Raw genomic sequence first — 12,232 nt, forward strand, 5'->3', positions numbered from 1 at the left:
TCTGTAGACCGTAACCTCAGTCTAATGGCACAGCAAACAAAAGACAGACCAAACTAAATAAGCAGATATGTGATTAGAGATCCTGTGGCATGCTGTTATGCAATTTTCAATTGTGGAAATAGGCAATGTTCTGAAATGAGGACATCATTTTTCTCTCCCAAGACCCTAAGAGAAATTTGTTTCTGCTCGGGAGGTGAATTTATCTTGAATGTTAGAGGTTAGTAACATTAGCAAATTACAGCCTTAGTGGGATAAGAGGAAGGTAATTTCAGTAAAATAATTGGAAATAAATATAAGCAAATAATGAACAATCCTCACCAAGTGTTTCCTCACTTGGCAAAAGATTTGGCCCAATCAAAGTGTTGCTAAATACCTCAACAGTTTGTCATGATTAGGTCCTAATAATTGCTCAGGTGTGAGTCAGCATGGACATATTTCATGAATAAGACATGAAATATGGCTCACTGTGAAGTCAGTCTTGTAAATCTGATACAGACTTATCAGACATGTCATATTTTCTGTAAAACTCATCAACCCCAAAATCACTCAATCAACTAATTTATGCTACATATGAAATAACCACAGGCATGCCATGTTTCAAAATAATAAAATAACTGGGTGTGAATCACTGTCTTTTAACCTGATCAAACAACACTGGCACCACGACCGTTTGAAATGTAAATTTTTCTTTTTAAAATGAAGAGCTGAGGGTTGATGAAATAAATGAGGTGAAGTTGAGAGGAAGGCTTTAAAGATGATAAATGAAGAACAAGGCCTTTTCCTTTCTAAATGTAAAAAGGACAGTTATGAAAGCTTTGTAGAGGCCAGCTGTGTGGAGCCTGGTGTCTTTAATCTGGAGGAAGCTGGAGGGCAGAAGCAGGACCGGTTGCCAACAACCCACAAGGCAACAACCAGGCCAACTCTGGAAGCTTTGCCACTCTTGAAGCCAAGATTAGACATTAACGTGAGAAAAAAATACCTTTTGTACTCACAAAAATCCCAGATTTAATGGCGCAATATTCAACCTTATACATGAAAGCAGTGCACACACGCACGTTAGATGTTGCCGTCAAAAGCGGTATTTTAACTCAGTAAGCTCTTTTAAGACTGCTTTCATCCTCCAACAGCAAAGCTTCCAGGTGGTCTGCTTTGAATAATATGTGTGTTTGACTATTAAAAGGACTAAGGAGATCCATGAACATTGACCAGTGGGCAGATATGATTTGTTTGCCATATTTTTATATGTGGATCTAGGCAGCAAATTATTTATTTCTGTGGGAGACTTTCAAGACTGCTGCTGCCCATGAACCTTAAGTGTTGATGGAGGAGAGCTGCCAGCTTGGAGTTTCTTTTTATTTGCTGAGCAGTATTTGTGTGCCATCATTGGCACATTCACCACTACTCAATACTGTGGGCCAGAGAGAAGAGAAGAGATACACAGATTGAGTGAGATATATATATATATATATATATATATATATATATATATATATATATATATATATATATATATATATATATATATATATATTTGGGCTGCATGATTATGGCCAAAACGATAATCACAATTATTTTGATCAATATTGAGATCACAATTAATTATCACGATTATTTGTTGATTTGAACCAAAACTAATTTTATTGTCACATAGGCTAATTATAACTGTTTTTACATCCATATTGTGCTACATTCCTGCTAATACTAGGGCTGCTCCCTCTTAGTCGATTAGTCGACTAATCGGTCGTTTTGGTCTTAGTCAACTTAGATTTCTTTAGTTGATTAGTCATGTTTCATGCTTTTTTCATGCTGAATGACTTATTTCCAAGAAACGTACGAGCACATCTCTGGTAAACACAAGCATTAAAGTGGTGCTGTTGCATGAGTGTTAGTGGACTAAGAATTTCTTCAATCGAGCACAGCCCTAGCTAATACATCCATATTGTGCTACATTCCTCTTCCTTTATTGAAAGATACTGTGAAGGAGTATGCCATTTCAGCTGTTGTACGAGCGCTTTCCACACGCACGTTTGCCGTGAAAGATACAGGCAATGCAATTTTCTGTTCACGTTAACGGCACATGTGGTGCACGGTATCTACCGGACGAAATAGCAATGCGGATTTTGGTGGCTCATCACACTGCCGCTTACATGTCTGCGTTGCACTCTGATGCTCCGAAACCCGCGTTAGAAGCAACATAAACATCGCTGCATGTCACGCTAGTAAACACTAATAACACATTACACAGCAGGTAATGTTAGCCTACCGTTAGCTACAGTAGTAACTGGATTAAACACGGCTAAAATGCTGAGAGCTAGCTAAACGGTGTAGTGTGTCTGTATTTCACTGTAGAGGATTCCAACAGCGGGATGTCCAACAGTCTGCTGCTAAAGCTATGAGCTAAAAGACACAAACTAGCACTGGTCACTGCTGTCTGAAAAACAAAACGGACGGGACAAAATGTTGCGTTTACTGGTAAACTAGTAAACATCGTGACCGGCTTATGATGAGAGAGAGAGAGAGAGAGAAGCAGTGTTGTAACTGGACACAGAGCTCTCATTTGGGGAATGTTAGAAGGGGAGTAAAGTGGGGAAAGGGAGTAATTAAAAACACAAGCCTCTCATTGATGTTTTTTAACACCATGGCTTGGAAATGGTATGGCTTTTATTGCACAATAAGTATCGAAAAACATGTAGTCCCATACACACATGCCTGGAATTATACAAAGCATAATGAATGCTAATAACTTTGGCTCAGACCACACCGAGACATGCTCACAGTCCTCAAGCACGCACACACCGGGTTTTAATTCAGAGCCCCAAAGCTGTCCCTCTTCCACCATTGTGTTTCTTCTTGTGGCTGTGATCAATGGCCCAAGAGGTGTTAACTGTGGTTGAGGCTCAGCATACAGATGCTTACTACATCCCCTGGCCACCCTCTCCATCTACAGGAAGGTCGGACCCCGCAGTGACAGCACATCCTCTGGGGTACGGGGTGGTGGGGTGGATTGCCTGGAGGTCTAGCCCAGCGAGACAGCTGGTTCCCACACTGCAGAGTGCTGAGTGTGTGGACAGACTCACAAAGTACCAACAATGGCACTCTTGTTCTCTCTCATGCTCTCTTACCTGCATTGTGTTTCCAATGCTTCTCATCATCACCCTCACTCTTAGCAGTTTCAGGCTTTGTTCTTCGGGCCTCAGCCTAAACTGCTCTTTTTTTCCATTCAACCTTAATTTATCCTCGAGAGAACATTTAGGGGCTACCCTCATTTTCAATGTCATAGAGTCAGATTACAAAGACAGATACAGAACAAAATCACAGAAAGTACAATCATAAGAAATCTAGGAAGACAATAAAACATTCAGAATTGGGAAATAATTTGAGAAATACATTAGAATAATATGGATGCTAAAAGAAAATACAATTATGTAAAGCAGTTACAAGTAGAAGTTTGCAGGTTTAAAACCAGATTTCAAAATTTTCCAAGAAGCACAATTGAGTTGATTTAAAGAAAGTGCTGTAATTTGTTCCAGGAGTCAAGTGCACTTAAACTAAAAGCAGTTTTTCCAAGTTCAGACCAAGCTCATGGAGCAAGAAGTAAAAGCCAGTCAGCAGAGCAAGTCTGATAATGTCCCTCTGAGTAACAGACGTTCTGTAAGGTAAGATGGCAGTTTTCCAATAAGAGCCTTATAGATAAGGAGATACCAGTGAGTATACCTACACTGTCCCTCACTCTTCTTTCACCTCGCCTCTGTCACGCTGTCCTTTATGGCTATCGTTAAGCAAGCATACTGATGGGGTGCCATGTGAAAAAAGTGTGCCTGGTGTGGTCGCTGAAATTCCCATGCTGGCAGAAGAATGAAAAACCATGAAAAGCAGCTGCCTTGTTGCTGGGGCTGCAAAGCCTTTGAACCCAGACGTGCAGAAACTCTGGCTTCGGTGGACTGGAAAGCAGGCTGGCAGCTCAAAAACATTGCATCTGCTCTGTTGTGAGAGTTTTGAAGTTAGAAAAAAATATACAATTTGGGGGGGAAAAACATGACACTATTAACCAATTTCAGGTTGGTATAAGGCTTCAATGATGGCTGTGCAGAAATCTGACTGGACGGTAAATTAAAAACCACCTTCGGTTATTTGTTTTGGTTCCAAATCCTACCCGTCTCAACATTCCAAATTAGGTTGTTGATTGGAAGACACTGAAGGTGTAAGAAACACATTTTTCTTACAGGTTTGACTAAAGAAAAACATTAGGAGCACTTTGGAGTTTAGTGTCTTGCTCAAGGACACGTGTGGAAAGGATGAGCTCAAGGTTCGACTTACTAACTTTGTGATCGAAGGCAGACCCACTCTCTTAACTGAGCAACAGCTGCCCCTGATGAAAAATAAGATATGCTATCAGTACTAGATTAAATAAACAAGACTTTTTGAGATGGATTTCTTTATTTATCTAGCTGCAGAGAGTTAAAATGGTCAGTGGTCTATGTAGAAACGGGAATTTCTTTTTTTATAGTTTTAAGATTGATATTTGCATTGAGAGACGAAAGATAAATACAAAGAATTGTGTAGAGAAGGCCGAGAAAAGAGAAGGAGAAATGAAGAAAGGGAGGGATGAGTGACTGAATATACTTAGGACTTTCAGGCTGCGGTCAGAAGTTTGGCTCCAGAGCCTCTGGGCTGTTGAATGAGCAGACTGACGTTATGGGAGATGTGTCACCAAGACAAACACACTCTGCTATCTTTCCTCCTTTCTAGTCTGAGGGGAGTATCCCAATCCTTCTCATTAAATCTCCTCACTCAAGGTCATATGCAAAAAGTGGGAGCAATATTTGCCTTTAAGCCCACAATCCAAGCACAATAACTCTACAGGGATTTGCCTTAGGTTCAGAGCACAAGGACATACAGAATATTTATGTTTATTTATTTATACTGGTATACATTAACACGTTTAATTGATGCTGCTTCCCAGAGCAACATCAAATGAGTGAACATCTATTAATTAATTGACACACATGCGGCATTTGGAATTGATTATTTTTATTCATGCCTTTTTATGTGTTCATTCTAGAGTAAAATATGCGATAACATTATCACTGTTAAATTTACAGATATTAAAATGTACTCAGTTCTGCCTTTTTGCTGCATTTAGTATACTTCTGAAATACAACAAATTGCTTGTTGAATTAAAAAAAATTGAATGGAAATTATTTCCAACAAGATTTCCAACAAAAAAGGCACCATTTAATAAAAATAACAGTTACATTTCAAAGTGCAGTTTTCTGCTAATACTATCTTTCACTAGAAAGAAACCCTGAGTGTCTTTCGCAATCTGTCGCAGTTTTTCACAATGTGTTTATAGCGCAAGCTGATAAGGCAATGATAATAATAAAAAAAAAGATTTATTTTGCAACCCTAGTTCATACCCAAAATGCTTTCATTCACTGTGGTTGTTTGCTTTCCCAGAATGCCATGGTGTCCTTCAAAGAGCTCTGTGGCCTGACCCCAGCGGCCAACATGAAGCAGTGTATCCTGACGATGTCTTCCTGGCTGATGAACAGTGAGCGGTCACTGAAGGTAACAGTGGACCTGAGCGAGACTTACCCCACCATGGAAGCACAGGGTCCTGTACCTGAGCTGCTGCGCAAAGTGCTCAACGCCTATGACATGGTAAATAATCTGCACATACACAAAAGAGTGTATGTGATGCTGTCAGAAAAATATAAATGTTTATACTGTTGTCTTGATAGACTGAATATGGTAATACACAGATGAGCAATCTTTTGAACAAATGTGTCAGAAATTCCCTTTAAAAATCAATATTGAAGTACACATTCAGTACACACACCACGCATACAAACACACTTATATCTTATACAGTTTTATGTGAGACACTAACAATCTTATTAAAGTGTGTAACATCTCTCTAAATTTCTACTTTAGGTAAAGATAAAATGCCAAAGCACTCAATAACAGATCTGCATAGGTACTAAAACAGAAAAAGAAACAAAGAGGTTTAGTGTGCTTCCTCCCTAATGCTAGTTTGCTTATCATTTGATTTAAGTATTCGCACAGCTAGATGTGTTTTACAAGGCTTCTTAAGATGGCTAAAACCACCTATTTGACCAGTCAGATTGTCAAGCTGCAGATACTCCACCCTGCCTCCTCTATTACAAAGAACACTGCATTTTTCACCACTTGACATTGACACGGCCCAAAAAGGGGTTTAGAGGACTCTGTCTGTAATTAGTTATCACCCACTGCTTCCTCTCCCCTCTTCCTCCCCTCCTGTGAGGCTTGTTGGGAGCTGGTGAATTGGGTCATGAGCGAGGAACAAGGTTGTTGCGTCCACGCTTCTCAGGTCGGCGGTGCTCCTGCAGGACAGATGCAGCGAGCAGCTCCAAATAGAATCTGCCAGGGCTTTTATGAGGCCTCACACTAGGCAGGAGGCTTGGCATTGTCAGAGCAACTCTCACGCTCCACTCCACAAAAAAAACGTTCTGGGGACAGGCAGAAAAGCGGGCTCAGAATCCATATTTTAGAGTTTTAGAGATTAGAACATGCATTCTCAGGTCTCATCACCTTTCCCGGCCTGTTAATTGCCCAGCACATGCAAATGCTTATGTATGTTGAAATATATCAGTGGTTGCCTCTTTTCAAGGGAGATATTATTGCATAAAGTTAATAAACTTCTGTACGTACGTAACCTATGATCTTGTCCTGAGGCTTTGGGCCTGGTCAGCTGAGGTTTTGTGCCCACTTTCCAGAGTGCCTGTTGGCACACTTCCCTCTCAAGAACAGAGGACCCAGTGTGTGTGCACATGTGTGTAAGTACATGTGACTTCATGGCTGCCAACACCCGGCCATTTACTGTAGGACATTAGTGTGCAGTGCGTGTCCTCAGTCCCCCCCATGTGGGCTGCAGCCAGCCAGCATTGTTACACTTAACTGAACAAAGCGTCAACACCACACTGGAACTCAGTTTCCAGCTCATATACACACATACATATACATTTATTTATTTGCACAGAGATACGTTTCTATCATTGACTACACTCTACACAAAACAGCTATTGTGTATGTACAGTACATATATTCTGTGTTCATACTGGTGGTGTGTTTTTCTTATTTTTTATGGATAATGTGTGGACAATGCAACATTGTGTTGATATATTTAGAGTGCAGCTTAAATGACAATCTCAAGTCTCAAAAGCTAATGTCAGATTAATGAGATAATATTCAGAGCTTCTTTTTAGACACACCATTTTGTGCACAAACAGTCACACTAGAAGAAATCCACTACAGTAGATGCAGAGGTTCTACTTTCAAGACCAGAATGCCATGCAGCATTATGACATGTTGCATTCAAGACTCTTTCTTGCTGCTGTTGGAAAGATTTGCTCTCTGTCTTACTTTCACTATTGCTACAACTCTCACTTATACAGTATGCATACAACTCACAGTCCTCACATCCATTTAGGGGTTGGTGAAGAAATTATTGGACATGTAGGTTAAAAAAATACTTAATGTATCAGGCATCAAAGATTCAAAGATTGTAACTTTAGAATCTTATCTTAAACCGTGAAAATGAGCTCACTGTAGTTCTCATAAGGATAACAAAACAAGAAAAGGCATGCACATGCACATGCACACACAGTATGAGAGTCCACTCCCTGTCTCCCTACTAACAATAAGTCATTAGCTTACTCTCCTCAGTGATGCAGGGCTGGTCCAGCTGCTCCTCTCAAGCCTGTGGGATGATGTTTAGGGCTCAAACTACAGTGTTGTGTTGGTCACATGCAAAAGTAGAGGTGAACACAGGACATTGTATCTCTGCCACTTTTGGTTTACTTGTGGTACGAATACATGTGTGATTTCCATGCAGATATTCAAAGTCAGAATCAACTATATATGCCAAGTCTGTTGACACAAATAAGGAAATTGACTGCTTCTCACATTCAATGTCAAAACCCAGAAACACTCAATTCACTGTAAAGTCAGAAGGAATTCTTATGTGAAAACCTGGAACCACCATTATTTTTTTATATTATTTTTTACACGATTAATCAGTTATCAAAACAAATTGCAGATTAAATCGACTTATCAATTAATCAACTAATTGTTGCAGCTCTAATGAATAATACGTTCCTTGACATGCAGAGGTTGTATTATTTGCATGTACTGAGAGCTATACAGTTTATATAGTCTAAAAGACAGGTCCAGGCTAATCCAGGTTCATGTGTTTTAGATTGTTTGGAAAGCAAATGGGCCTACATTGCTTTTTGCAAGTCTATAGAGTTAAACACTGGAGTTATATTGTTGTAATACTAAACCGACTGCTTACAATTTAGCTTTTCACATGGATTTTATCTAGCCTTGTAATTGCACACACGGCAAAATAAATGTGAACTATGTTGTTTACATGGCCAATTAATTGGAAAGAAACCGCTTCCTCTGATTATAATCTTACCTCAATTAAAGTAATCAAATAAAGGCATTTACATGACAGCTACGTTGCGTTAATTGTGTTTAAGCTGAATTGTTAGTGTGCCTGTAAACATAGCAGCTAAAAGCTCAGCCCAAATAATTGCTGTTGGTGCCTAACAATGTGGCAAGATAGACGCTCGATGGTGTTTTAAGCCCCCAGTGTCGACTTCAAGGCAGCGCTGCGACCGTCTACTTCAAGGCACCTAACCCTAACCTTAACCCTACCCTAACCCTAACCCCAACCATTGCCTAATCCTGGTGCCTGGAAGACGACATTGGGGGCTTAAAACACCAAACACCAAGATAGACACCTCTTCAGTAATTTTTTTGTGCGTTTCCCTCTTGTTATTACTCTTTGCTTTTTATTTACAGTATATACCTTAAAGGTCCCCTGTGTTTGGCTGGGCCTCTGCTTAAGGCTTTTCAGGTATGACCCCAGTATGTCGCTGAGATCCGATGCAAATTAACTACAAGTCTTCTTTGTCTTCTAGATGATTCAAACCAGCAGAACACTGATTGAGTCGGCTGACGTTGTCTACTCGAAGCTCACTCAAGCCCAGCGGGCAGGTACGCTGCATTATGGGATGAACAGAGTCCTCATCTGCAACACCCCCCTCTACATCTTTTAGCAGAGTGTGTTGATCACAACTGGATGTGTGATCTAAGCTGGTGATTTTGGTTTGCCTGCAAAAATAGTGAAGATTTTCTTAATTTCTGACATTTCAAAAATATAGCAGCAGCACCATGGAACAAAGCAGGGTAAGATAGATATCTCTGCTACTGAAAGGTTATTGACTGTATCAGGCACAAATTAAATTACCTTGCTGGCTTATTTCTTTCATTTTATTAAGAAAACATAAGAGCATACAACACAAAGCAACATAAATTAATTTGAAGAGATGGACATTTTCAGTTGCTCTGCTTTACGGTCCAGATGAATCACTGTATGAACGCGCATCTGCAGCTTTCAAACCTATTATGTGTTGTGTCCTCCTGCCTAATAGAATGAGCAAAGTGTATCTGCTGCTACTGCATCTCCATCAACAGCAGTGGCTGCTGTCAATAGAACAGGCCATCATCAGTGAGTCAGCACAAAGTAGTTATCATGTCAGTGGGCAGGTGAAAACAATCAGCCAGCCACACAAACAAAGGGCTACAGGAGAAAGAGGACAGAGAGCACAAACATCCTTTGAGAGGAAGAGAGTGTGGAGTGGGAGGGATGGCAAAAAAAGCCTTTTGTCATTGCAGTGTTTAAAAAAATAGTGCTTTATGTAAGAGGTCCGACCTTTTAGTGATGAAGATAAAATTCACTATAATAAGATCATTAGGAGAGAAACGGCTTCAAATCAAGAAATCTTGTGGCTTGTCTTCTCCAGCCTCTTTGACATTCAGCACTAATTGTTCCTCATTTGCTTCGCTTCTCTACTACGCAGCAGTGCCTCTGCTGAAGAGCTCCTCAAATAGGAGCACATAGTTTGAATACTGACGTCTTCATTTTGCATTTCACATTCTTGCTGTAGCCAACCAAAGACCCAACTGAGGCAAATGTGAAACCTACATATTCAGGCTTATTATAGAGCTTGAAATGTGGGTGTAAACATGGAAAGCCATTTGTTGTTTTTGTGTGTTGTTGTGTATGACAAACCCAAAGTAGACATGGGAGGCTCACTCACTGGCACATGCCAACCCAATATCTTTTAAAATGTGGCCTATATCAGATTCCAGTGTGAACTGTTTGCGGTTTCGAACTGAGAACAATAACTACACAACTACAACTATGGCTACAAATTCACTACAGAGGTCTGTGTGGATGCAGAGACGAAGCCAGGAGTGGTGGGACTCCGTTGTGAATAGCTTCACAGAGACGCCCAAAACACGGCTAAGCTCATTATAAAATGGTCAGGTGATGGGACCACGACCACTTCGGTTATTGGAATCATTTGCTTCTTTAAATTTAGCTTTAAGGCTCTTCACCTTCCTTTGACACTGCAGCCACGTTCTCCTGTATCCCCGTTCTTCCATTTCGTTTTTTTCAAAAACAGAGCGGTTACGGTATAATCCTTCTAGTTTGTTAATTGAAGTATCTCCCCATACACTAATTAGGTCTAACACCTCACTCTCCCTCCATTGACTTGCTCCATCACTGTTCTCCATTTTGTAGTCATTTTGTAGTCTAGTCAAGTTTTTAAATTTTACTGTCTGTGTCTAGGGCTAACTCCAGCCGGCGCATAATTGTGACAAATGTGGATTTTTTAGATTGACGTAAAAGTCGCATCAAATCCGCCTTGGTCAGGACCACATATGGAAGTGGTCTAAATCTTATTTGAAAAAATCAGATCTGTGCAAGATTTGAGTGTTCACACTACTACTGAAGAAGTCTGACCTGGTCACTTGACCCCCCCAAAAAAAATCTGATTTGGGACACTTTTGCCTGCAGTCTGAACATAGCCTAAGGTTCCCCAGCGCAGAGCTGAAAACATCTTCAAAAGTGATGACTGCAGAGTTGAGCAGAGCTTAAACCACACTCACAGCCAGTGCTACACTCACAGCAGTGTTGGTAGCTGGAGACCAGAGGCTGATGCTCAGCTTACTGCTGCTGTCTGGTAAAAATGTTGTGCTTCCAAAATGTCAAATTTTCAATAGCTACAGTAAGAAAATGAACCTGGTTTTGTGCCTTGTAAGTATGCTTGTTAAAAATAAGTAATTTTGAAAGGCCCTTAAAAGCCCTGGGGTTAAAGCATTTTCTTAAGGAGCAAGTAATCCTTAAAATCCAAGTGAAGGGAAAACATGGAAATTCCAAAATTTGGAATAATAAGGTTTTTTACATAAATGCAGCATTATGTAAGAATGATACAATGAGGCAGAGGGTTGGAGCGATAGGACTGAGGGGACTAAGCTGCATGCCCAACATAGCACTTTCCCTATCGCCCACTCCCTTGCCCCCAGCATTAACACGCCTGCCTCAAGCCAAACTGCCACCATTCTCAAACGTACATAACTGCCATGTGGGTTTATTTATGCTTCCAGACATGCATTGCAGTTGTTGTAGTTTTATTGCAATAAGTGAGCCTGAAAGTAAAAATATGCCCCAGCACTGTTTTCCAAAATCCAATTACTTAGCGTGCTATGTGTAAAAAAGCTACATAATGTAACCTATTGCCTCAAATCAAAATTGAGAAATAACAATTCTAGACTTTTAATGAAATGTAACCCTGTTAGCCTAAGGAAATATAAAGTAAGATTAGCTCACAATACAAAACTGAGTGAGTCTAACTGCATTATAAAATATTGTCCATTCATGATTACAGAAGCAAATATGAATTTGTATCAGTGCTTGCAATGCTTGAATATCAATTAAGAGGATTTCAAGACAGGAAAAATGCTGAAATTGTGATGCTTGATACTGCCTCCGTAAATCAACATTTTTAGATCTGCTAAAATAATATCCCCCCGCGTTAATAAAGTAAATACTTTCCAATATTGATTGTAGACACTTCTGTCCCGTTCCTCTACTCAGCATGATCTTTGTGCCCTACATCTGCTTCCTGTCTCATCAAGTCCCTGTTGTCTCTATATCTACTGCTCCTTTTGCTCGCTTGTATTAAGAATTCTCTCATAATGGTCTCATTAAGTTTAACTGTATGGTTTAGTGGAAATGGAAAAATGTAATGCATCTATACAGCCATATTAAATTTAGACTAATAAGGGGGATTAGATTGATTGTGTTATGTCATTCATAAAAATGGCAGAGCTG

At 40.0% G+C, this 12,232-nt stretch overlaps 1 protein-coding gene across 1 annotated transcript in view; it reads left to right on the forward strand.

Moving 5' to 3' along the window:
- The window catches only part of plcl5 (phospholipase C like 5), an 83,740-nt gene that overhangs the window by 46,158 nt on the left and 25,350 nt on the right, over positions 1–12,232 (forward strand). The window contains exons 3-4 of the mRNA XM_028599340.1: positions 5,458–5,661; positions 8,970–9,045. Coding sequence (XP_028455141.1) covers positions 5,458–5,661; positions 8,970–9,045 — 280 coding nt within the window. The remainder of the gene's footprint in view (positions 1–5,457; positions 5,662–8,969; positions 9,046–12,232) is intronic.

Source organism: Perca flavescens, chromosome 15 (assembly GCF_004354835.1).
Source record: "Perca flavescens isolate YP-PL-M2 chromosome 15, PFLA_1.0, whole genome shotgun sequence".
NCBI lineage: Eukaryota > Metazoa > Chordata > Actinopteri > Perciformes > Percidae > Perca > Perca flavescens.